Genomic DNA, 27,526 nt, shown 5'->3' with positions numbered 1-27,526 from the left:
GTTGCTAGCACGCCGCCGCAAATAATTGCCAACTTTAGGCACGGTTTTCGTATTGTTATGGTATGCTTCGCATCAGGAAGATTTAATGCATGTTTTCATGACATCAGTTTTTTTAGGAAGTGCTCAGTAAAGCAGCTGCATCATTTGCGGTAAGAAAAGAGCTGTAAATTAAGAGAAAATAGAAGACGCCAGTAGCTGTAAAAGAACCTTTATTTCTGCTCCTGAATAGTTCAAACAGCAGCAAAAATTTATTAATCAAATGTACCGCGTCTCGGGGTTGGCTCGTTTTTTCTGCTTGCCAGAGGTTCGAAAACAAAACTGAAACAGGTCGGTCCGGTAGGCGGGCCGTTGTCGGCCTTTCCTCCTCTTCGTGCGGCATCGGGACGGTAGCAGCAGCAGCGGCCGCCGCCGGTCACTGCGAGTGGGAAGGTCACAGCGGGGAGCCTTCAAAGGGTCTTCGCGATGGCTTCCCGCATCTCGCGCCGATTTTACCGGCTAGAAGGCACCGAAGACGTCGTGCTTGACCGCGGTGCGAGCGCCGAGGCCGACAACCGATGGGTATTCGAGGTAGCGTGGGAAGTCGTCAATAAAGGTGAGCCGCTCGCACACGTCCGCCGCGGTCCTGCGCGGCTGGCCAGGCCACATTTTTTTGGCAGGGGGCACGGCCGGCTTTAATTGCACGCCACCCGGCAGCGGTGCAGAAGAGCGACTCTTCCGCAAGCAACCGCGCTTGAAGCGCCGATTTTAACGGGTATGGCTCGTTTTCCACTGTGGCAACTAATTGACCGGACACTTGCGTCGGCTCGTGCGCTACCAGTCATCTAAAAGCTTTAGCGGAGGGCCAGGTGCCGGTGTGGTGGGGTTGTCAACCCCAAAATCATTTTCGTGAAGATTTTTGCGGTTATAGTTTGACAGCATCCGATGAGGGTCGTAGTACCGGTGCATAAGGGCTCGATGTATTGACTGATGCACGCGGTATATGTGCTCCAGCAATGCGTACGTGCCGGCGTGATCATTTGCGTGTGCCGTCATCGTGCGGTCCGCTCGCCACACGCCGGCAAGGACAGGGCATCGCACCAACGGTCTTGTTTTGGGAAAGAGTCGGGCGGCCCGTGAGGCAAGAGGCACGCCCACTCGCTGTCACTGTTGCCAAAACTCTCGCCAAGGTCGTCCGATCGCTGCGAAGGTCGCGGATTACGTTTCGTGGCTCGGGCGCCGGATCCCGAGTCGAAACGGCGACGCGTGATACCACGCAAACGCAACTGGGTTATCCTTTACGGCTGACGTCTCGAGCGGTGATCACACGTGCAGCCGATAGGCAGAATCTCCCGCCTAAAAAAAAAAAAAAGCAGAGGCACAGAGGTTGGTGATGCAGTATGACAGATAATATATTTTGCAACTGACAATAGGTACTCGCGAATGTAGATCATTGCTATTTTTCTTTTCTGCGTTTAGATGAAAGCCATATTACAGACAAGACAAAAGGCAGATTTCCTGTGCATTGCCTGCAGCCTTACTATATCTGTAACTGTGCAGTTGGCACCATATCGAGTGCCAATGCCAAGCATGTTTCTTTTGCTGTCATGAACACACACAGAAAAAAAAAAATGCCCGAGACTATACAGGAAGCTGCCGCTGCTTGTCATATGTAAGGTCTGAAGTTCTCATATCCAGATTCCAGAGGAATTTCCTAAAGCTGTGATGAGGGTTCATGCTGTGACTGTACTGTTCTAACAAGGTTACCTTTAGTTCTTTCCATAAAGGCAATTGGTACTTAATTCCACACCACACAGGGTAGTAGCAACATATAGGATTACTGAAGTGAATATCACAACACTGTCTTACTGTTCGCTTTTCAAGTTTAGGATTGAAAATGCAGCCATAGAACAACTACTGGTGCAAACATAAATAACTTACTTGGAAGCTGAAGTAGGTTTTGCAGCCAACCATCATATCAAGCCTTGTGGTGTTCATTCTGCATATATGCATGGACTGCATTACAAATTACAAATGTTTGCCTTTCTGAAGTGCACTGTATTCTACACTTCAGAGCAGTTAATTCCTTCCAGTGTCTGTGTGTTGTGCATCCTCTGCTCTTTGCTTCCTGGGAGTAACATGTGGCTGTGCCATTTTGTTTGTCACAATTAAATCAGCCAGACATATTTCCCTTTAATTAGACACACAGTGCCAACAATCACTCCTCCTTTAGAGTTCCTGGCCAACCTTGACTTGCTTTTAAATTTCATTTGTTAGCTGTCTTCAGTTTCTTGTTACATAGATCGACTGATGAGACCAGTGGTGGTACCAGGTCTGATCCCTTGGAAAGCACAGACTTATTTCCAGCACTGAAGAATTAAAAGTTCTATTACTTTTCTTTGTAGCCTTGTGCCTGCACACTGGTCAGTTTCAGTAGTAATTGCTCTTATTAGGAGTGACAACAGCTAAACGTGGCCACCTATAGTTACGTGCAAATGAAAATTGTTAAATCTGAAGATTTGTGTGATAGTATAGGCCTGTGATGTGCACAGCTGAATGGCCACGCTGCGTGTAGTAATTGCCATAAAAACTTTCTGGAGAGAGTTTAGGGCTTAAATATCTATTCTAAAGAAATTAAACACAAGTACAATAAAAAAATAAGAAAGGAAATTTAGAAAGTTTTTGGCTGTCAGAGGACAAATTTCAGCATAGCTGGGCCGCAACAAATGGTGACCACTTTCTGTAAGCTAGAACTAATCACCTTTCGTGGGTGAGAATTAATCATATTATCAATTAACATCAATCAATCAGCTTTTCGTCATTCAATCAACAGGAAAGATTTTTGTTAATGAAGGCTAAATAAATATGTGGTTAGTTCTTGCAAAGAGAACTAGTCATGTGCTTTTGACTCTTGTGTGTTTCATTATTGTGCTTTAGTACTTAATGTCTGATGAGGGGAGAAGCTAGACTGGGAGTGTTTAAATTGCTCTCCATAATGACAAAAGGCAATAAGGCAGGTGATCTGAAATTTGTTTTCATTTTCATGCAGTTGGTGGTATCTATACGGTGATCCGGTCCAAAGCAGAAGTGAGTGTAGAAGAACTCGGTGACCAGTTCTGTCTTCTGGGTCCCTTGAACGAAAACCTTGTGCGCACGGAGGTCGAAGTCTTGGAACCGCCTTACAGTGTCTTTTGGAACAGCATCAAGGCCCTGAGAGAACAGGGCATCAAGGTCAGTCACTCACTCAGAATTCGACTGATTGCAACACCCTAGTAAGAACTTGGTAACAATGAAGCTGGGAGGAATGAACACGGTGAGGTAGCGCTTATCCTATCGTGCTTGTTACTCCCAGGTTCGTCCTTGTCTTCTTTAGCGCTGGGCTCAACGAGAATAAACAAACAAATTGCCTGGTATGCGACAGTTTTAGTCATGTATTAAGGAGAATGTCCCACCACAGAGCAAGTTGTAATGAGTGGAGTAATAAGTCATTAGGATTGAGCTCAGTGCTGCCATACAACCACAAAGGAACAGCGCTCGTGAAGATCTTTAACCCAGAAACCGCAACTGCAAAGATCTCAAGAAATTGGCACATACGTTGCAACCGCAGCTCTACGACTACACTCAGGTGGATGCTAATAATTTCTTCCTTCAAGCGACATTATGCATTAGACTTGCGCAACAGTGATAAATTAGTGGACATGAAGCATGTGTGTGGCTTTACCGAGCAGCTGTATTGAATTGGTGAACGAAGTGTTCAACATTGTATTTATGCAGTGTCAGTGTTACATTCCACTATGTGCACACAGCCTTGCTGTAGTTGCCACTATGCTATCAAGTAAGAATTAAACACAAATGGGCAGAATAAAATGAATTGTGTCCATGTGGGTACAGAAGAAATCAGCCTGTGTCCTTAAAAGTAAGCTTCCTGGTTGAAAAAAAATGTCCTGGCCAGAGGCTCCAACATGAGACCACTGCCTGCCACCACCCAACTTAACCATGAGGAGAGTGAAGTATCAATAACCGAAAATGTTCGAACTTTAAAATAAAGCGTCAGCAAATCAGTGCTGTAAATTTTCATGAGGAAAATTTTTCCTTCCACATAAATTTAGCCATATGGGCACAAAAAAAGAAATTAACTTTTCTTTTCATGAGACTGCCTGGCTCTTGAGGGCTTCAGCATGCTTCATGCTCTTTTTTGACCAAACGGATACAGTGAAATGGAGGGCAAATCTTCCTCTTAAAAAAAAATATGGTTACACTTAGTAGTTTTCGGGTTTCACCAAAATGTGTGCAACCATTTAATGGGCATGCATTTCACATGAACCCACAGATCTGAATCATGCCACTTATTTACCTGAGTAACACCAAACGGGAGAGTGTTTTTCTTTTGGTTCACATAAATTGCTCTTTCATTCTGACCAAATAGTAGACGGCAATTTTGTGATCAGCCAATGCTTCAACAATAACTTGAAAATTGGCCGAGCCCGTCATCGGCAAGGTGGCTTCACTGCATATCTACACTCACTGCTGTGAAGCCAGCTTGAAATGCTAGCCTTCGTGTGAAGTAATATAAAATGGTGTTCCCACTATCTTTTTACTCCACTAGCAAGAATTCGTTTGCATTCGTGATCAGAACATATTACGGCATTTGTAACGAGTGCATTGTCACAGTCACTCACGCACTGCTCTGCACTTTATGCCACTGCGCGCCGGGGACGCCACACATCCACTCCGGGGCAAATGGCGCAACGCTACTACCCTTTCCTCTTTTTCATCCTTCGTGCAGACACCGAAAAACTGGAAAAGGCGCCCTTAACTGCTGTTGCAGAAAAGCGGCATGCAGAAACGAGGCAAGGAAGCAAGACATGCACACACCCTCTTCAGTCAAGTTCTCACAGCCACCAATTAGCCCAGCTACAGACTATTAACAATTTGTTCAGGATAGTTTAGGCTGTACGGATATATTTTCACTGGCTTGCGAAATTCAGATATGGGAAGACCATCTGATGACTATATTGGTGCCTCGTGAACCACCGGGAGTGATTTAATAAACTGTGTCGTTATGGTTATGTTGGATTAAGTTTATTGGTTTAATGAGGAGACCTTGCAAGCTGTTAGCTAATACAGTTTGATCAAGCAGAGCCAGTTCCACTTGAAGTGGCCTGTGGTTTCTCTGATGACATCACAGATGTCAACAGTTGCACTGAAAGCACAATAGGGACAGTCAAACTGAGAGCACCTGTGCGTGACCTTGTGCAGAGCAGTGAACATGGCCTTGCAACATTGAAATGCAGTTTCTGGATGCAAGTGGATCATTTACAAAGTCGTTCTTAGCCTTCCCATAAGGAAGTTATGGAGCTACTCTTTCCCTTCTTCACCCAGGTGGTTTATGGAAGGTGGCTCATCGACGGCTACCCGCAAGTGCTTCTCTTCGACATTGGTTCAGCTGCCTGGAAGCTTGACGAGTGGAAGCGCGACCTTTGGAACACATGCAACATAGGAGTTCCGTGGCATGATCGGGAGTCAAATGACGCCATCATCTTTGGCTACCTTGTGGCTTGGTTCTTAACAGATGTGAGTATAACCCCTTGGTGACTAGTACTGATGGTCATTATGGATCTTTACCACAATTTGACTGTGCTTAGCACTGTGGCTATTTGTTCATTGGAGGATTTCTTAGCTTCCACCTCACTTATTCATCTCAGATGCAGCTGTTTTTGCCCCTCCATAGAACTAGCATGCCTTGCCAAATAATGCTGTAGCTATTCCATTAAAACTGATAATTATTTAGGTTACATTTTTCCACTTCCATTGTATCTGTGACATCAGTTTAGTTAAAACTTGTCTAGCATTAAGTCCTAGGGGGTGATCAAGTGAATAAAATGTTTTAGTCGCAGCAACATACCTAGGTTAGGTAGAAGATAGCAGTGCTGATATACTGTGTCCACATGACTGTGCCAAAACATGGCTCAAAACACAAATTCATTTCAGTGTTTTCGAATACTTGGTTACCTTGTGGGTTAAATTAGAACATATGACTGCTGTAGCTTCACTATTTGACAAGCATACACCTGCCCATAAAATTAAAGACCAGCTTCGAGGAGACTAAGTAGCACAGTCGAAACTGGATATATGAAACTCTAAGAGTATTGAGAAGTAGTTCGACATTGGCAATAATTCGATATATAAAAAAATGGCAGTAGATAACCGTATTTGTAACCAAGAAGCAAAAATACATTGTGCCCGCGCAAGTGACGTGTTTCTTGTAGCAATGTGCTGCCCGCCGGAATGCTGGCAGCCCACCGCTCTCTAGGCATAGCTAACCCTAACCTTCTTCGCATCGAACCCGCAGAGGACGGTGTGTTGGAACTAGCACTGCCTATCATAAGCTGCCTGATCTTGTTGCCAGTACATTCTAAATAGAATAATCGCTCATTAAAATTCAGGTACAGCTGGTCTTCGGCAGCGAAGCGAGCCAAGGACGCGACGCTAGGGCCGCCACTAGACATTACAGTAAAATGTCGTCAATTTGGCCTTCAAGGAACCTGAAAAAAATGTTAGAATTATTCGAAAGTTCGAATTATTGAATGGCCCTCGAAAACTGCTCTAAACCGTTTGCATCACAGTAATTTAATCTAATGAACGCCTGGACGAAGGTTGTTTACATTCGAGACAAATACCAAGTGGAATCGACGATTTTTCGTGGTTTCTTCAAGTGCTTTGCTTCGCACACAGTCGGGAGTGTCGAAAAATTGCTCCAAAATCGTAAAGGCCTCCGTGGCCCTTTTCGCAGTGCGACGCAGTAGCGCCTCTTCATAAATGGCGCCGTTGAGGCTTGAGGATGCTTCATCGCATGGACTGTGAACAGAGCATTTCAGCGTACTAGAAGAACGGAAGAAACACGTGGATACAAGTGAGAGAAATATGCATAGGCGTTGGAACTGTTAGAACAGCATGACGCCAACCCAAAATAAGAGAGACCAGTGACGTACCAAGCAACGTTCAAATTCAAAACGGTGTGACTGGTGATGTGGGTGCTCGATGACAGCAGCGGGATGGTGCGAAACTATGAAAAGTGAAACCGAAACTATGCTGCCGACCTAAACTCTGCAATGAGGGACTTTTGATCGTTGTCACGCCTGTCATAGCGTACATGCCAAAGGTGAGCGGGCACCACTATTTCATGCAGTTCGGGTTCGGGGAGGTCAGTATTGATCATCGCTGGCTGCGCAGGTCGTACCCTGACGCGACCCACCATCCGAATTAATCGATGCGATCCCGCCCATGTTCGAATTAAAAGAGCATCCGACACCATAGACATTAACAAGCGCCAGCCAGAACCGCGCTGCTAGTTTGAATTATCCGAATTGCCGATTTAATGGGTGTCGAATTAATGAGATTTCACTGTAGTTGGGTTGGCTTTACTGCATGAGAGCGATGTGGCATGGAAAATGAATACGAGAGACCACAGGGCACTCTCATGCATACTCCACATACACCTCGCCGTGCAGTTTCAAACACTTGCACTGCTAGCACCTAGGTGCCCAGGATTCATCTCTGAGCGCAACAAGCAATCCAAGAGTTCCGTTAGTAGAAGCGCTAGCGGGTGAGATTGGAGTTCCATGCATCGCGTGACTTTCCTGTGCTCTTACACGGGGTTTTCAAGGTGGTAATCTGGGTGAGGTTTGATATATATGTGCTTGGCTTATTTCATGCAAATTGAGAATTGCATCCAACAGACACAAGAATTTAGATTTAGGGAGATGGAATCGTAATTTGCTTGCTAAACTGTAAAATCTGTAACATCATTACATTAAGTTTTGACTGCAACCACTTTTGAGTTCCGGAACATCATGTTGTTGTGCAACTTTTTCTAGTTGCTTTCCAATATGTAACCTAATGTCTCAAAAAGTGCACCCATTCATCAGCAATGCTTTTTGCACCAACAGCATTTCACAACTTCAAAATAGAACAAGCTGCATGATAGGGAAAATAATCTACAAAATAAGCCTGATTGAGCTGAACTCGACCCTATTTCTTTGCGAGGTGCCACTGACTTCACTTGCTTGCTTCGCTGCTCTCTGTTGCTCAGTGCTTTTTGACACTTGGTTGTGCTTGCAGTTCCTGAAGGCAGTGAATGCCGAGAAGGGTCCTCCGCTGGTTGTGGCCCAGTTCCATGAATGGCTTGCAGGCATCGGGCTGATCCTGTGCCGCACCAGGCACTTGGATGTTGCCACAATATTCATCACCCATGCCACCCTGCTAGGCCGGTACTTGTGCGCAGGAAACGTTGACTTCTACAACAACCTAGACAAGGTTAGCCTGCAGCACCTTTGGTTTTATATTGCTTCCGGCCATGATACGCACAAGAATTAGAATGCACTGCTGTGATGTACACCCACCATCAAAGGTAAATGGAAGGCAACTGTGTCGAAAAAATTTAATTTCTTTGAATCCGAAGCATAATGGTCGATATTTATTGGCGCACTCTGTAATTTGCACAATCACGATGAGGCTCCATATATCAGTTCAGGTATGCATAAAGTGAGAGCGATAAAATTAAATTTTTTTGCTGTTACTGCCTTCCATTTACTTTCGACAACACCTGGGGCAGAATTACAGAAAGACCGAAATCTCAAAACAGTCAAAATGCCCCGCTCCTATTGCTCGCCATGGACTGGCGGACATATAGACCAATAAAGGCAGGCCTAACTGATCCGTTTGCAGTAGGTTTGTGATTTGATCGTTCCGTAATTCGGCCCCTGTACTGTATTTTCTCAAATGACAAACATACTCATATAGTAAACACATCGCCTCCTACATTGGTCAGCAAGGTTTGAGAAAATTTTATCTTCCCAGTGTAAACCTTGTCCTTAATAAATACATTTCCCAAATTAGCACAGAAATTTTTTTGCAAGAAACTGCATTAGTCACACAAGTAAACATACTTAATGCCCCGCACAGCTGTTATAGCACGTTATAATTTACGCCCATACTTTTTCGCTATTCCGCAAAAAACTAAAATTTTAGCATTTTTCGCGGAACTGTGTTAGCAGCCACACATCTTGTGTTGATGTTGTTTGTGGACTCTAAATTGTAATTTGTGGGATTTAATGTTTTGAAGTGACACGTGGGCTATGAGGGACGCCATAGTGGAGGGCTCCGGGTTAATTTAGACCAATTGGAGTTCGTGCCGCCGTGGTGACTCAGTGGTTATGGCGCTCGGCTGCTGACCCGAAAGACGCGGGTTCGATCCCGGCCGCGGCGGTCGAATTTCGATGGAGGCGAAATTCTGGAGGCCTGTGTACTGTGCGATATCAGTGCACGTTAAAGAACCCCAGGTGGTTGAAATTTCCGGAGCCCTTCACCACGGCGTTCCTCATAGCCTGAGTCGCTTTGGGACGTTAAACCCCCACAAACCCAAACCCAATTGGAGTTCTTTAACATGCGCTGACATCGCACGGTACATAGGCACCTTTTGCGTTTCACCCCCATCGAAATGCGGCTGCGGCTGCTGCAACTTGGATTGAACCCTGGTCCTCTGGCTCAGTAGTCGAGCGCCCTAATCATGACAGTGTGATTAAATTAATTGCCTGGATTCGCTTGAAACACAGAATATGGTAACAAACTAAGGTCTGCTATTGACATAACACACTTGCTTCCCCATCCGCTCAAGCAAGCTAGCGAATCAAGTGCTGTGGTTTTGGGTAGTGGTGTAAATGTACAGGCGGGATTGGCAGCAGTGCACCTGCACGCTTCTATGGGATGAGTCATGATAATGGCACCTTTGGAAAGCAGTATCACCGTATTTGCACAAATTATTCTTTCTTCATCTGCTTCAAGAAGCTCCCCATGTTATATTTGGAACCAAGCTTCAAATGTAACAATTTTTTTTTACCCTGCTGTTCTGCGAAATACCAACAGTGATTCTCACCCACTAGGCCAACTTTTCAATGGCCTTGGGCCGTTGAGGCAAAGCGCACACGGCTGCAATAATGCAGACTGTTAGTTCTTAATTTGCAGAATTTAAAATTTTCTGGCACAGAAAATTAGGAGCCTTAATTATAGTAAATTCTTGTATTAGTGCAGTGCTCTCCTAGATCTCGGAACTTTGCTTTGTATAAATTAAAGGCTACTTCTATGCCACGCAACTCTGTTCTAGTGACGTACCATTTTTTTTCTGAAGGCATTTAATAATTACTTGTAGGTAATACTTTATTGTTTTTTAAAATGGCACTTGACGCTTAGCCTATGAGGGCCTCACTAGTCACATCACTGAGTGAGACAGTAACCCTCTCATAACAAGACTACCACGGGGGACAACTGAGAAAGCAGAGGCTGTGAAAGAGCCAGCTTTGAAGCACAGGACGAATGTGGTAACAGGGTCAGTGCATAGCATGAACTCGCAATTGTTTGTCTTCTGCATCAAATTTAATACACAATGCGAATGCACTTCCTTTACCTCTCCTTTTCCACCTCTCAACCCACACATGCACCACACCACTATTTCTCTGTTCTCTCTTTGTCCCTTAATGAAGCACATCTTGCCATTGTAGTAGATTAGTCCTTTCTGCTTGCAGTAACTGAACACATGTGTGAATTAGGAGCACCGTTGCAACAAGAGCATTCAATCAATTTGCATATTGTGTCATGCCACAGTAAAATGCATGCTGCATATTGAATGTAAACTCTAGCAGCACAATTGACGTCTTGTAAGCATATCTGTCTATCACTCCATAATGCAGCTGAGCTGATTGACACTGAATAATTAGGGTCTTTCATTTTATTTTTTTTTTCTGGGAATTTGGAGGGAGTAAAAATGGGCCTGTACTTTCTTTGGTTTAAATTTGGATACAAATCGGATTATTAAAAAAAAAAAACTTCCATAATTTGAGTTTCTCAGGTTTTTTTTTTTGCAAAACTAATGCACTGTTAGCACTCTATTGATTTCTAGATATAAGATACCCTGTACTTTGCTAATTATTTGTATAAAAAACCTAAAACTGGAAGGTTTTGCCAAGAGGTTTTACCAAATTGGGTATTTTTTGTTTTCATATATAACTATCACTTTATCGTGCCCTTTCCGCTCCCATATGTGGTACCTCTGCATCTGTGTTAGACGTTGCTGTGTTTGTTAGTACACTGTGGAAATATTAATTCAATAGCACAGCGGCCACTTCAGCGACACAACAGTCTTGGAGCAGGATGTTGATGTGCAACCTGTCTTCTGACCTCTAGCTTTTTAAACTTACATGTGCACTTCGAACTTATCCTTTGTTAAATATTAAGCCACGCTATGGATGGCAACAGCAAGCGTTAAAAAGGCATAAGGCATCTGCATGTTTCCGTGCTTGCGTTTACCTTTCTGCACTGACAAGCTGCATTCTCCTGAAAGCGCATTTGGAGGCACAAATCAGGCTTAACGCAATTTTTAACAAGGGTGCTCAGGGTGCAAGAATCAGGTAAAATCTGGTTTCACTCAAAGATGAAAGGCCCTATCAATAATGCACATTAAGTTTGAAGCTTCATTGCTGCATCAGGATTGACTTATTTGTAAGTGCAGGAGATTCTTTTGGCAGTTGCTTCATGCTCTTGGATGGCTTGCATGACTGACTGTGCTTGCACAAGAACGCTTTTACACAGGCATAAAAGTTTTCTGACCCTTCCTTTACATGCTTTTCTTTCTTTTTGCTGCAGTTCAGTTTAGACAAAGAAGCTGGAGACAGGGGCATCTACCATCGCTACTGCATGGAACGAGCGGCTTGCCACAGTGCTCACGTTTTTGCCACAGTCTCTGATATCACAGGAATGGAGGCAGAACACTTGCTCAAAAGGAAACCAGGCAAGCATTAGCTCATGCATCAACTAGCATGCATGGATGGATGTTCGCCTTGGAGTAGTGTGTCTATGTTCCATCGCTAGCTTGCACACATGCATACTTCACGCAAACTCTAGCACCTTCCACACCTGCAAACTGTCTTGAGACTGTTGATGTCATAAGCTGTGTTTCACATTGTCCTTCGCAAGTTGCTTCCAGATAGAGTTTTTAAAAAATTTTATTTTATAATGTTTGCAAACATGCCGGTGTGGCACTAGCTTGACTCTCAGCAAGGGTACTTAGTTATCAGATTTAACGTCTAGTAACCGTGTGAATAGAGGTGGCGTACCTTTTTTTTTTCTAGAGAAATTTAAGCTCTATCTTCCTGTAACATGTCAAGCATGCACAAACAATGGAGAACTCACTGGCGGAATAGCAAGATTATTATTCTGAAATTGTACGACAAAATCAAATCACCTATGTCATTTTCATAGTGCTTTAAAAATTTAACAGATCGTTAGTGCTTTTCAATCAATTATAACACTTTCTTGATGAAAAAAAAAACAACTGCACTGCACACTTGTTGAGCGATTATCACGATAGCTTTTTGTGTGCAGTGTCATTTAGCACCATTTGGTGGGGTTTTGTTATTAACTGTCACTTGATTTCTGTTAGGTTGTCACCTAAGTACGCAGTATGTTCATTATAAGCATGGACTGCCAAATGATCTCTTTTCTAAGGATTAAGTCATTTTCACCAGAATGCACTTTTTCCAACTAATGGCATCACTGGTTTCAAATAGACAAGAATGAAATGCTGATTACACATACCGGCACTAGACACATGCGCGTTATCACTGGAACCACGTTGGCATGCATATCTTGCACCTTCAAAAGTTCTGCCATTCTGCCATTTAATTGGCAAGAAGTATTGTGGTGAAGCCATGTAGGGAAATATCTATTACAACTAAAACCCAGCACTGCTAATCACACAAAAGTCGTGCCAGGCTTGTCTGGAATAGTGTCTAGAGTACGTGCTGTATTGAGGAGCATAGAAGACAAAATATGTCATCAGCTGTGCTGGCTTTGAGATTCACTGCCTGTGTTTGTGCTGGCTGTCTGTATGGATTCACCTGTGTACAAGCACTGGTTTTAAATACCAGTAACCATCGTTGGGTGCCAGTTTATTTTTTCACAGCACAGCACACACAAGCTCTACACAAGCCCAGCACAATGTGTCCTGCATTAACAAAATGAATGCAATCAGAATTCAGACTTAAGGAAAAACAGCTCAGAAACACGGGATGAGAAAGAACACGTGCACAGCGTGGTGATGTTTTTCTCATCCTGTACCAACTTGCCCAAGTCTCCACCTTAACAGAATTTCTATTTCTTCTCGTTCCAAGATGCCATCGTGCCAAATGGGCTCAATGTAAAAAAATTCAGCGCACTGCACGAGTTTCAAAACATGCACGCCATAGCAAAGGAGAAGATACACGACTTTGTTAGGGGCCACTTTTATGGGTGAGCATCATTTTGTCATTGGCCAATGCGGTCTTTCAAGGTGGCAGTGTAAAAGAGAAAGAAAAAACAAACCCTGGGATGTTTCAGGCACTATGACTTCGACCTGGACAAAACTCTGTACTGCTTTATCGCGGGACGGTACGAGTTTTCCAACAAGGGAGCAGACATGTTCATAGAGTCCTTGGCACGTCTCAACCATTACCTGAAGGTGAGTTGGGATGCAGCGCACATCTCTGTAACGTGTGTAGATTTGTGCACGAGGCGTTTCCTATCTTTTGGATGCAAGTGTGCTTATTAATAATCATTTCCATGCATGTGCACATTTACTAGGATGTTTCAAGTCAAGATGTTCTGGGACAGGAGTGTCCCAGCTAGTACATGAAATTATTATGCCTATATATTGCTGAGTTATTTGCAGTCCATTTAGCAGTGGATTATTGCCATCTATTTTGTAGAAAAATACATTTCTGTACTTGCCTGGTTTGTTGGGCAAAAAGGAGAATGGCTGGTCTATAAACTTAGTGACAGCAAAGCAAGCCCAACCAGCTGAATGGACTAGTTTTGCCTTCTGTTAGAAGCTGAGAGAAAAAATAGTACACCACAAAAGAGTAGTGGCAGGGTTGATTAACTTGCCCATTTTTAGAAGATGGCGACACAGATCTGAATGACTGGCCTCGCATGCTTTTGCTTAGCTGCGTTTACTAAGGACAGCTTACTTTTATGCTTAAAGCAAGTGCAGACACAAGTGCATCTTCATCTTCAAAGAATTTGAAATGCAGAACACTGACTGTATTCAAGATTCCTAACCAGATGAGCTTAAAGCATACAAAAGAGTTTTAAGTTGACACTATCCAAAGAAAGCATAATAGCCGTCATGAGGTTTCCACAGAAACTTGGCATGTAAGAACTAGTTCAACAGAAAACCCTTACTCGCACCTAGTGTTTGAAAACGCGTTTTTTTTTTGTGCTCTGTGAAGTTACACAGCTGACAAGCCCGACACTTTCTGGCATATGCAATAGCTTATGTAGGCAAATGCCAAAGAACAGTTATGTAGGCTTTAACAGTGTATTTTCATGTGCACACTAAAATGTGTTTGAAACATGTTTTGTCTGCCTCATCCCCAACAGACTTCAGGAAGCGAGGTCACTGTGGTTGCTTTTCTCATCTTCCCCGCCAAAACAAACAACTTCAACGTCGAGTCATTGCGAGGCCAGGCAATCTCAAAGCAGCTTCGTGACACCGTGCAACAAATGCAATCCACCATCGGGAAGCGCATGTTCGAAATCTGCCTATCGTAAGCAAACCTGCTGCTTTTTTCCCATCAGGAGCTAACGGTCGTAGTGTGCAGGTCACATTAGCATTGGCGAAAATAATGAAGCGCCGACCAAAAGGTGTTGTCAAGATGGAAGGACGTTTCGACTTCCACACAGAAGTCTTGTTCACTGATGGAAAAATTTCGCACACAAAGCTTAAGTACGTTGTGCTAATCGTCGCAGGCATCTAGCGTACCGGCGACGATTAGCACAACGTACTTAAGCTTTGTGTGCGAAATTTTTCCATCAGTGAACAAGACTTCCGTGTGGAAGTCGAAACGTCCTTCCATCTTGACAACACCTTTTGGTCGGCGCTTCATTATTTTCGCCAATGTATTCACCCGACCAGACGAGATTTCGTCGAACCTTAGATTTCATCACATTAGCATTGTCATACTCCTATGCAAAGAAAGTTGACATGTACCTGCTGCCATGTTCAGTATAGCAGCAGGGAAAAGACAAAGGCAAAAAATTTATGACTGAATGCAAATTGTATTGATTTGAAGCCTGTGATTTGTTTGATTGCATGTTACTTAAAAGCGACTTTGCTAAATGTAATACAGTAGATGTAATACACCTAAATGTAATACACCTGCTAAGCGTAGCAGGTGGCGGCAGAAGGTTAGGTGGGCGGATGAGATTAAGAAGTTTGCAGGCAAAGGATGGATGCAGCTGGCAAAGGATAGGGTTAATTGGAGAGACATGGGAGAGGCCTTTGCCCTGCAGTGGGTGTAGTAAGGCTGATGATGATGATGATGAATACAGTAGAGCCGCTCGGGCCAGCAAAAATCTTCACTCTATATCAGCGTCTTTACTATATATCAATTCGAAGGCATGGCTCTAAGAATACCAACTGGTAATTTGGCTACTTTTTTTTTTTTCAGTTATCACATTTTATGTTATGTTTTCAATGTTGTCTGTCGTGTGGAAGTACTGTATTTGCACAAATATAATGCAAACGGGCAGTTTGAGTCCATATGAAAGTGACCACTTTTTGTTAACATGGTGTCGTTTTCCGTGGCCCCAGTGTCACTTGAAAGACAACAATTAAGAAATGCGCTGGACACAATAAAGTGCAGCAAAACCGCCATGCCGTGCCACCACGCCTCCGCTTCCTGCTGCTACTGCTTCGCACTGCAGCAGTGCTGCGATCCTTTGCCCTTCTTTTTTCCCTTCCCTACTCCTCACTGCTGTTTTACTACACCCCTTTCTCAGCGGGTCGCGCTGCCTTCTTTCCAAGTTCATAGCCAGCCTTCTTTTTTTTTATTTGCGCCCGCCACTCGTTTTGCCTCATGGCCATGCATAGGCCTTCGCAAGGTTGGCATCTTCGTGCAGCTTAAGAGCATTGTGGGTACGCCACCATGTTCCAGTTGCTCTGAGATAGCCTAGACTGCGCACGTGCCGCGATGCCGTTATTCCTCCAGAAGTACATCGCCATGGCCAAACGATCTTTACTATAACCATTTCATTTAATGCGTTAACATTAGAAAGGTCTGTGCAAGCAGGAATGCAGGCTCCTATCATGCGTGGATGTGTGGCCACCTTTGATATAATGGACTTAGTATACTATCTTGGATATAACTGAGCTTAGTATGCCAACCTCAAATAAACAATCTTTCGTGCGTTACCTCTGATATAATGAGCTCTAGTGTATTAACCTCAGTTAATGAGCTTTACTGTATCATCCCCGGATATAACAAACGTTTGGCTGTTAACACATTGCAACGATCCGCCGATGATCGCCTAAGAGTAATAAAAAAGATGTCTTTGCTATAAAGTAAAAAAAAAGTCCAATCAACTATGGAAGGTGAAATGAGACCACGGTTTAACATTACTGCATCCATGTTTTTTACAATATGTGAGTTTACTACAGCGGTGTCCTACCGCAGCATGTTCGCAAAAAAGTAGCTATAACAGGGGTGCACAGGATGGGCTTTTTGAACCTGATGACAGGTCACTCAGAACAGAAAGGCTGCAGTGGCTGTGGAAGATAAGCAAAGAAACACTCCTGCAGGGGCAAGATTCCCAAGGGTGAAGAGCTGATCTACCCAGAAGACCTGGTACGGTTGAAACGCTGCATCTATGCCACCCAACGCACGACGCTGCCCCCTGTCTGCACTCACAACATGTTGGACGACGCCTCTGACCCCGTCCTCTGCCACATACGGCGCTGCCAGCTGTTCAACCGCAGGGAGGACCGTGTCAAGGTGTGATGGCTTCAATTTACTACTGTGATGAACAAGTCCCATTCATTTTGTTGGGTTGCACTGAAATAGCCATTGAGTGTGAAGCATATGTTGATGTGAATTGTGGCTTTTTGTTGCTAGTTCACTTTTTGTTATGCTTTGTTTGCCACTGGTGTGGCCACTCAAGAGAGTTGGCTGGCAATTTTGACATATTTCAGTCATCTTCAGTAGAAGCAGGTAGTTTATCATTCAAGTGTTAATACAAACACATATAACACAGTATGGTATGTGCAGCTTAACACCGTAAAGGATGACGCTGTGAAGCTGCAACTTTGCTAAGAGGGATGCCGTAGATTCAGCTCTGGATAAATTTCGGCTACCTGAGGTTTCTTAGTGTGCACTAACACTGTACAACACATAGGTATTTTTTCATTTCACCTCTGTCAAAATGTGATCGCTGCAGCCGAGATTCTACCCCACAACCTTGTGCTCAGCAGCCAAATGCCATAGCCAGTGAGTGAGGTACTACGGCTGGGGGTATTTGCTCTTGCTTAGCTTCTAAAAGGCTGCACTTAATGCTTGTGCAATAGGACAGACAGTGTTTTATTAGCAGTAGCAGCCAATTTCTGCGACCACTAGTATAGCATAACATGAAAAAAAAAATGAGTTAACCTAGCAATGAAAAGTGTCAGCCATGTGGCAGCGCTTCACTTTTTGCAGGTCATTTTTCACCCAGAGTTCTTGTCATCTACAAACCCACTGTTCAGCATGGACTACGAAGAGTTGGTCAGAGGCTGCCATTTAGGAGTCTTCCCTTCATACTACGAACCCTGGGGCTACACACCCGGTAAGTGTTTACTCACGCATGGAATTATATTTTTCAGCTCTGCACAACAGTATGCGTAAAGCTAAAGTGAAAGACTGTTGTAATATTACTTGTCTCATAGACCATTGATCTGTGAATATGCTAGCGTGTTCTCTAAGTCACTGTGCGAGCTCGATGTCTTGAGATGAGCCTTTTCATGCTATAGCATTAATCTGCTGTTGTTTTCATTCAAGTTCCGTGACCATAAGCTGTCATCAAAAAGCAGCACTGTTAGCTTCTTCTCAGTGCCTGCTATATTTAGTTATGCTCAACAACTAACAACAGAGAATAAACTAGAGAACGTACTTATTGCACCAAAGAAGTAATTTAGAGGAGAATGTTTGCACTATAGCAGTGCACAATGTTTATTTTGGCTGTACCCTGCATTCCCTATTTTCGTATTCCGTGCTGCATGCACGACTGTGGCCCCCTGCTGTTGAAGGGATACCGGAGGAGATCTCTTTAATTTGTTTTTTACTACAAATCAAATATATGGCTCCTTCTTGCTATGTTGTAGCAAAATACAAATTTTGGTTTCAGAAACTTTTATTTCTCTTTCCCCGCCACTTGATTAAAACTCATGATGTCTACACTGAAAAATACTTTGATCACTGTGTCGAGGCAAATAGCAATGTAGCCTAGCTTAGGAATTGTCATCGCATCACCGCAGCTTTCTTTACGGAATGCCAGGTGGCAGCAATAGTTGAATTTCATTTTTTTACTTTCTTTAGTGAAAAGCTATTTTCAGTGAAAGTTGCCTGTTTGTCATTAGGATTTGGCAAGTGCTCCTTTAACGTTCAGCATGGGAGGGGATTCAATTTCCATACAGTTCCCCGTAGGACGCGGTGTCATATGCTATCACATTTTACTGAACACCCTGTTGGTTTGCAGCGGAGTGCACGGTTATGGGCATCCCCAGCGTCACCACCAACCTCTCTGGCTTTGGCTGCTTCATAGCCGAACACGTCGCCGACCCCATGTCGTACGGCATCTACATCGTTGACCGAAGGTTCAAGAGCCCTGAGGAGTCGGTGCAGCAACTGGCACAGGTGCTTCAGCCCATGCCCTTAGAATATTGACAGTTCACAGGTTTACATGTGGGTCCACTTTATGAGAAAAGATGGCTTTGTGAACCTTAAGCCAGTTGTAAAAACATTGAATATTGGGTTCGGTAGGACTGACAAGCATGCACTAAAGTCTGTTTGAAGACAGGGTTCTGAGCAATTGAGCTTTCGCAAATGATCTACCCATACACTCAAGCAGGTGGTTAGTATTCTTCTGAAGTGTGCACCGTGTAGATAACTTCAGTCTTAGTTTGTTAGAGCTCAAGGTTGCAGCAAATTTTGTCTGCAAAACAAAAGCGAAAATAATTAAACAAGGAATGTGCTAGAGCATATAATAGGTAACTGGAAAACATACATGGAGGTGAATCACCGCTCTCTGGAGCAGCTCATAGCTGGCTGCTAATCTAGTGGTGGAATGACCAGAAAGATGATTATCCACTGGCTCTTGTTTTGTCTTTTATGATAATACCACCCAGAAGCATTAAAATAATGTTTTTAAGTGCTTACAGGAAGTTCAAAACGTGGGCAACGGTCCATTTTGCTTCTGCTCTCACATAAACCAGCATTGGTACTTCATGCCACCAAGTGCCAGATGAGAAAGTCCTTTCACTGGCGCGCCTCATTCTATTTTTCTCATGTGACACTGCCGGGATAAGTGTTCACATTAAAATCAGTGGGAAATTCCTCTTCCTCTATGTTCTTGCTTTGTACCTTAACCATAAAAATTTAAACTTAACAGCATGTCAAATTAGCCTTTTCTGCAGATATCAAAAGGCTAGGTTTGCAGGGGTGCTCCTACAGTTTACTGAGGTAGCCCATGAGCAACTTCTATAAAAACCCTTCGTTTGTTGGACAACTACACGGTCCTGTGTGATTATCGCATATCCGTTTGAATGCTTGTGGAAAGCACTTTGCATTCAGTTGTCATTTGACTGCGCCTCTGTTTCTTTTTTTCCTCATTGCAGTACATGTTTGACTTCTCTTGTCTCTCCCGGCGGCAACGAATCATCCAGCGGAACCGCACAGAACGCCTGAGCGACCTCTTGGACTGGAAGAACCTTGGAGTGGTATGTACCGCATGTTCTTGCTTGCAAACACCGCAGAGCCTATGCTCTTGGACTGGAAGAACCTTGGAGTGGTATGTACCGCATGTTCTTGCTTGCAAACACCGCAGAGCCTATGCTCTGAGATCACAGGGCTGGTATCAGATGCAAGTTAAGACTTTGAACAGTACTCATTATCAGCTTAACTATTTCTCTCTCTTGTGCTCACTGTCAAAAAGTAAATTTTGAAAGGTACTATTCACTTGAGTGAAAAAAAATTTAGGTTCATGTATGCCTTTCTTGTTTGCATGTGACCAATGGGGCCACTGTTGCTGGATGTTGTGGGCCTCGGAAGCTTGTCAAGCTGGGGCTTTTTTCCCCGGGGCCCACTGCTCTCTGTAGCAAGAAATAAAAAATTGGCGGTGGTTTAGCTCTGGTTAAACCAGGAGTGACGCAATAGCTACAGCTGGCCGAGTGGAACTTGCTCAGTTGAATTGCAAAGCCAGTCTTTTGCCACTCCATTTCACTGGGTGTTACTTCTTCATCTTCGTCCCACTTGACACTGCATGCGCACAGCTGTTGCAGCTCGGTTTCGCCGGAAACAGCAGCTGCTCCGCACCACGTGGCTGGTCATGTGGCAAACCACGTGACCACGTGGCCGTGGCTGCGCCGTCACGGTCACCGCCACGCTGAAGGCTCAAAATGCTACCGTAATGTAGCTACGCTACAATGAACTGAAAATGAAAAAGCCAGCTGCAACCAGATCACACCGTCAAGTCATTATATTCATTACCCCTCAACAACTTTCCTAAGGGGCACTGTCACACACTGTGCACAGGCAAAGCTAGAATATTTGCATTTCAGCACTGTCCGCCGTGGTGGCTCAGTGGTTACGGCGCTCGGCTGCTGACCTGAAAGATGCGGGTTCGATCCCGGCCGCGGTGGTCGAATTTCGACGGAGGCGAAATTCCAGAGGCCCGTGTACTGTGCGATGTCAGTGCACGTTAAAGAACTCCAGGTGGTCTAAACTTCCGGAGCCCTTCACTACGGCGTCTCTCATAGCCTTAGTTGCTTTGGGACGTTAAACTCCCATAAACCAAGCATTTCAGCACGCCCCCTTTTTTGTTTTGTGCCGTTTCTCTTTGCAGAATTTTTTTTTGCTTTCTAGAATGCATTGCTATCACTAAGAAAGTTAGTTTACTTGGGATTGTGTCCAACTTCATTTTTCTGAATCAGGCATAAAACTAAGCTCCTGTGTGTATTACACATAAGCACATTACAAAATTTTCAAGGTGCATACTTGTCACCTATATTGATATCTGTATTTCAATATTTGCAGCCCAGTGTATTGACACTTGCTTTGCAGTTGTTTACATCAAAATATATATGTGAAACTTTGTGGTGGTGAGGCTCTTCTGACCAGTTTTCAGAGATATGCCATAAAAAGAGCAATGCAAAAAAAAAATCAAATTTCAAATATTAGTGCAGTCCAAATAAAGAGACAGTATCAATCAAATAAATATGAGAGTCTGGCTCAGAGCCGGGGCTTATGGTCTTTCCCTCCTGTCTCAGTACTACCGGAAGGCACGACAGATGGCCCTCCACAGGACACATCCCGAGCTCTTAGAAGGCGACGTTGGGGTAAGTGCACAACCCTAAGGCTAGTTCTTACTTATCTCTCTGGGCTATGTCAAGTGATAAGGCCTTTAAGCTCACATGAGAGCTGCATCATTTTGTACTAAAAGTTTTGTGTTTTTATGCAAACAGTCATTCCTCAGTGAGCGACATCCCGAGACTGTTGAAACTAAGTACGTTCTAATGCGTGGTAATAGCTATAGGTATTGTGCACCATATTTTAATGGCACATCGTTACACACCATGTAGCACCTTGCTTTATGTATGCCTTGTCCCACCACTTTGCCACATTCAGAAACGTTCCTTTTCTGATATAGCTCCCAAGATGTAAGCAAGCACAAATTTCACACCACACTGCTTTGAAAATATTGTGTAGCGAATTTTTTAATTCTAGTTCTCACTCCGTGCATAGTGCACATCAGCCAACTACAACTGAAATAAAAACTTCCCTGTGGATGTCCCTTACCCTGTATATACAGTCAAACCTCGATATAACGAACACGGGTATTATGAATTATTGGTTATATCAAACTCTTCGTAGATGCTTTTGACAAACGCATGCAATTTCCACTTTATATATCGAATGCGGTTGGCCATGAAACGGATATATCAAACTCCCCAGTGCCAAACTGTGCCTGTTTGGAGCCAAGCGCCAGGCTTCGCCACGCTGCACAATTGACTAATGGTGATGCGGAAAGTGTTTGCGCCAAGGGTTGCAGTCTGGCAGTCAGCACAGTTCATGCTTCTCGCATCCGTCGACAGCGCCCTGGAAGCAGCAGCGCAGGTAGTTATAAGCTGGCGGTAACAATCCTGCGCTCATGTCGGCTGTCGCGTAGGTGGTGAAAACAGCGATACCTTTCGCTCTGACGTACCGCTTTCCACGTGACGCGACTGCGATGCGAGGAAGCCACCGTAGCCTGCACTCAACCTGCGCTTGCGGTAATATGCGGGGAAGGCAACCCAACTGGCGCTCGGTTTTTTAACGGCCTTCGGAATAGCCGCAAGCGCCTTCGAAACGCCGCCAAAACCTAGGAAAACGTTTCTATAGTAAGGATCGCCACAATTGCTGTCCCTTCAATGACTAAATTGCGCGCTGTTGCACGCGTTTGTCGAAATTATATTATTACGAATTTCGACTATAGCGCAAACTATTTTATGATTTTGTACTTGTTCGTTACAACAAGGTTTCACTGTAATCTGCACATAATAGAATAAATTGTTCACTAATACCAAGCAACGCATACACTTTTTTAAGGCATGCATGGGGCTGTACATATCACCCAAAAATCTGTGTAGCTTGACTGTAATTACAAGGTTGAGAATACAACAGCATGCTGTCTTCATTTTTAAGCATTCCTCACCCAGCTGAGCACCATGCAAACATTTAATTCTGTGCACGAGCCACCTTGGCTGCTGCCTTGCAAGTGCAACTGCAGCAAACCTTTTTCTCTCTCAGCACATCCAACCAGCAGCACAAGATCGATACAATGAAGCATTCCTCGCTCGGGATACTTTGCCTTTGTGAGCAATCCCCTGAATGCTGCACACTTGTCAAGCAGCTGTGAAAAACATACTTTGTTTTCCCACCCATCCCATCATTCCCTTCTCATAAAATTACAGCCCAAGCTGCAACTTCGGTACCCACGGCCCATGTCAGAACCGCCGTCACCATCGGCATCGCGAACCTCGACCCCAGCACCCTCAGAACACGGTAGTGATGAGGAGGATGAAGAGGATGAGGAGTTTGCGGACGCCTCGGAACGAGCTGTCCTTAATGGCAAGGATGCCAAATAAGTGCTGCCAGCAATTCTTTCTGTGGTGATCTGATCTTACAGAATGCTCCAAGTGGAAGCACAAGAAGCAAAGCCACACTAGAAAGCATACTTGGCTATTTTTGTGCTGGGCTCGCATTTCTAGACTGCTATCAAAAAATCAACCCATCTGTGACTTCAAAGGCACCCTTGATGCTTTCGCTTTTTCAGTGTGTGTGTCACAGAGTCTAACCAGGAGAGCTGCTGCTCTCCTGGTTAGACTCTGCGACGTTTTTTAAATTCTGTTTGCTCAGTATGCCACCACTAAAACTGCTCAATTGAAGTTGGTCATCACAGATGTGCATGTGGCCCGCAGGTGGAAGAGCGAATGGGCATTCTTACAGACTCATTCATTATTGGTGGTCTCAAATAAGCTTGTGCTTTCAACTGGCAGCATTTCTCAGATCAGCCACTACACTCCCTGCCCCATCCATCAATCCTCCCTTCCTTATCATTCCCCTCACGGTGGTGTTGGTGAGAAAACAAAAAGGTGGTGGCCATATCTCTGCTGTAGTGTTAAAGGTCACTTACCATCTCCTTGTTCTTGAATGCAATATGTGCACCATGTGGTCTTCTGTATTTAGGGCAGGGTATAGCACACGTTTGGATCAGTTTGTTACCAGAGGCCAGGCAGCAGCAATAGTTGTGCTTGGAAGGCACTTGTGATAGTGACGCCCATGTATTGCTTGTTCCTACTTTCCGCTGGTGTTCCAGGGTAGCAAGTATTTTTCGCACCATCTGCATCTGTTGCTGGTTCCTCCGGTATTACCAACCATCATCCTGCTGCCCAGCCCAGTATGGTCCCCAGCCTTCCTAGTCCCTTTCCCACCTCCTTTTTCCCCTTTTCCTTTTTCCATCCTCCTCTACTGCATTTTTCTGCTTGTGCCCCACTCGATGCCTCGCCCTTTGATGCCATTGTATCTCGCTCTGTTTGTGGCCACTCTACAAACCAAAGCAATTTGTGAGTAGACTGCTGCATTTTATTCTGTTCTTAGCTGATGACATGAGATGACATGTCCTTTGGTTGTTGCCATGAGTGGTATAAATGTTTTGAAGTAAGCCAACAAATTGTAAGTTTGAGCTTAATGGAGTGATGTTTTTAAGTGATGTCCTAGGGATGTATCTACACGTTGGATCTGTTCTCAGTCACGCACTGTTTATGTGAGAACAAATGCTAATATTTTACTGTTGTGTCCTATTAGCTTATGCTGATGTCTCTGTCAGTGTAGTTGTAGCAGTTTTTCTTTTCTGGGTGGCCAGCATCATCTTGTGTGAAGCACTCTTGACTTGTGCATGTTGGAGGTAAACTGTGCAATTATGGTTATGGGAGTCATTTATCAATAATAGGAAGCCTCTGCTACAGTTGCTGGCCACTGTAGGCAGCAGTCGAGGGTTACTGGGGGCTGCATCATAACATAAAATAGAAAAATGCCTGTTCCTTCAAGTGTCTCCCCTTTTAAACATTGTTGCACCAATACTCTTGCTTCTTTGATGGAAATGTTGGGTATTCTTCTTTTCTCAAGTTTTGAAATGTGGCTCCCTTCCAAGACCTGTGCCACATGTTTGCAATTTCTTCAGAAAGTGAGATGGAAGAAAAGAGAGATGCCGTGAATGTCCACTGCACTTATCGATTGATTTCCTGTTGCTTTTTCTTGAAAAATAGAAAAATGTTGCATGCTACTTTTTACATATTGATGAAGTAATAGAGGTGCTTTACAACCACATATGTATTTACAAGCATGAAAAAAAAAAGCAAACAAGCTATTCTTTTATAGGTTTCTGTTTTTACAAGATGCTACCATTCTGTCTTATGCCCTTCCACTTGGCAGTTTAGGGCCACAAAATAAATTTTTCAAGGCAGTACACACGCAGAGACGATAATTTCCTTATGACTGCTGTCAATGAAGAGGTGTGCACATATGATAGTCTAGTAAACTCTCTCAGCCTGAGTCTTAGAAAAATGAAGTGCAGCTTGCAGCATTCGCCACCTGTTTAACAATATTATCATCGCATGGAAGACAAACCACACTGTCTCCCAATCCGCAGAAATTTTAGAGGTTATTTTATTCTCAGTCATGAAGCTACAGTGCGTATGGCTTCAGAAGCATATTAAACTGGCTGTTGGAAGTTGTTCCCCACAGCACTATCAAACTTGGCCATTACACCTGTTAGCGTCTTCATTATGTATCAACCTTACTTGACAACACACTGTTTCCAACAAACAGCCGAGGCCAGCAATGAAGTGAATTTCAAAAGACAAAGATTCCTAACCTTTGCATTTGCTCTTATTAGCGCAAGGGTAGAAATGATTTCCATGGCACATGACAGCGCACTGCTGTCAAAAGTTCAGAGTACTGCAGTTCGTTAGAGCAAAAACAATAAGCAGGCAGCTGTGTTAGGTAAGATATGCCTGCAGTGCAAGTGGATGTGGCACACCTGTTCCATACAAGGTGAGTAAATTACTGTAGCCACTTCTCAACTGTGTTCCCACCTGTAATCTATTCTACTATTTCATTTCCTGTGGCTCTTGAATTTGCAACTACACAGAGTTGCAGTATAACAGTGAAATGTCTTAATATTAGGGGCATGCGAATATTCGAAATTTTGGATACGAATCGAATGTTTGATATTTGGTTCATATTAGTATTCAAAATACTGATATGCGAGAATTTCCAAATATTAGAAAATTTTCTAGTGCGCCAGCGATCATGTACCACATTGCCTTTCATAAATCCAACCAATGCAATACCACAATATCTTTGCAAATAATCTGACAGTCGAGATTATAGTGCCAGGAAAACAATACGCATGCATCCTGCTTTCTTCTCCAACATTGATCGTGCGGACCGATCGCAGTTGGACCCTCATGGACATGGATGGCTTTGTGTGAAATTCCACAACTGGGCCTTCTCACACATGACACCTGATGTGAAATCCTTTGAAATCCCTTGCAATATTTTTAGTTTTCAGTCGTGTCACTTCATGGATTTCATTTCGCATTACCACGTTACAGGTTGCATACTGTAATGCTGTCTAACCAAGTAGTATACATTTTCTGTGCTCATCGCATTTTCTTATATGGTGCTGAGTCAGTATAGTTTTTATTTCAGTTGCAAAGACCATACAGTATTTAAAAAAAAAAAAAAAACATTTGCTTGTTTATCTTCTGAACTAATTTTCTTACTGGATTCGATACTCAAAGCCATTTTTTCTTCATAATCGTATTCGATTTGTATTCAAACATTTCAGTATTCACGCACCCCTACTTAATATTTAATGTGTGGCACTTTACTGCACGATGCAAATACATATGAAAAAAAGCCAGCAGTTGTGATACAGCGGAACCTCAATATGCTTAACACGGATATAATTACTGGCCATATTGAAATCTCCCAAAATTCTTTTAACATGCGGCTATTGCAAATTCCGATCGCAGTTGACCATAAAACAGATATACAGAACTCCTCGGCACCTAACGGGTGCCCGCTCTGTGGCAAGCGACAGGCTTCGCCGCACTACACAAATGCCTGCTGTTGCGGCAACCATTTGTGCCATGTTTCGCAGCTTTATCTTTCACATGCCAACAGCATCATGAAAGATTTAGCAGCATGGAAGGTGTTAGCCTTCAGTTACAATCCTGCAGTGCGACTGTCCAAGTCTCATCAGCTGATGTTAAAATGGTGAAAACGCCAATAGCTTTCGTACAAATGCATCCTTTCCCACAAGGCACTGCTGTAATGCGGGGAAGCCAACCTAATTGGTGCTGTTTTTTTGCAGCCTCCTAAATCGCTGCAATCACCCCGAAAATAGCGCTAGAACAAAAGTCACTCCTTCCTCTCTATTAAAGGTCGCCCAAATTGCTCTCCATTCAAAGACTAAACAGCGCTGCTCTTATGTGCGCTTGTCATGAAATCTAGTATGAACTTCAGCTATACCAACCTATTGTATTATTTTTGTCCTGTTCGCTATAATGAGGTTCAACTGCATAACCAGTGTACAACCATAAAAACTATATAACTGTCTAGCAGTGCTATCAGACTTTTCTGCAACCATATCTGTCAACTATTAACCGAAGGCAGCCTCCCAGGTTTATAAACTGATCTCGGGTACCATCGACCATGCGCCGAGCAGAGAAATGTTCTCTTTACAGACCAGGTCGCCGGTGCTGTCGTCCAGTGCTGGTTCCCTTCTCAAGTGACATGCTGGCGTGCTCTTCATTTCAACATCAAGGCAATAAAACACATTTGCTGCACACCTGTACAGTGTTCCTAATACATTGCTGTGCAAAGTG

The 27,526-nt window shown here is 43.8% G+C and overlaps 2 protein-coding genes across 3 annotated transcripts in view; one reads left to right on the top strand and one right to left on the bottom strand.

Moving 5' to 3' along the window:
- Nucleotides 1–308: 308 nt before the first annotated feature.
- On the top strand, nt 309–27,489 carry Glys (glycogen [starch] synthase). Of its 2 annotated transcripts, none has more exons than XM_077661844.1 (14): nt 309–592; nt 3,026–3,207; nt 5,359–5,550; nt 8,098–8,292; nt 11,674–11,818; nt 13,200–13,317; nt 13,405–13,525; nt 14,446–14,612; nt 16,646–16,838; nt 17,538–17,664; nt 18,574–18,731; nt 19,712–19,813; nt 21,362–21,430; nt 23,045–25,100. In XM_077661844.1, the coding sequence occupies exons 1-14, from the start codon at nt 463–465 to the stop codon at nt 23,216–23,218; spliced, it is 2,073 nt and encodes a 690-aa protein (XP_077517970.1). In that variant the 5' UTR covers nt 309–462; the 3' UTR covers nt 23,219–25,100. The 2 variants fall into 2 exon arrangements, with proteins under 2 accessions (XP_077517970.1, XP_077517971.1); XM_077661845.1 differs by lacking the exon at nt 23,045–25,100 and adding an exon at nt 27,386–27,489 and having other exon boundaries at nt 364–592.
- Nucleotides 3,050–27,526, bottom strand: part of LOC144128442 (hsp70-binding protein 1-like) — a 35,827-nt gene continuing 11,350 nt past the window's right edge. Inside the window, exon 6 of the mRNA XM_077661847.1 lies at nt 3,050–3,186. Within this exon, the coding sequence (XP_077517973.1) occupies nt 3,156–3,186 (31 nt within the window). The 3' untranslated portion in view covers nt 3,050–3,155. The remainder of the gene's footprint in view (nt 3,187–27,526) is intronic.

Source organism: Amblyomma americanum, chromosome 4 (genome assembly GCF_052857255.1).
Source record: "Amblyomma americanum isolate KBUSLIRL-KWMA chromosome 4, ASM5285725v1, whole genome shotgun sequence".
In the NCBI taxonomy this organism is placed as follows: domain Eukaryota; kingdom Metazoa; phylum Arthropoda; class Arachnida; order Ixodida; family Ixodidae; genus Amblyomma; species Amblyomma americanum.
Note: the sequence above shows the minus strand (reverse complement) of the source record. Positions and strands in the feature narration are given on the sequence as shown.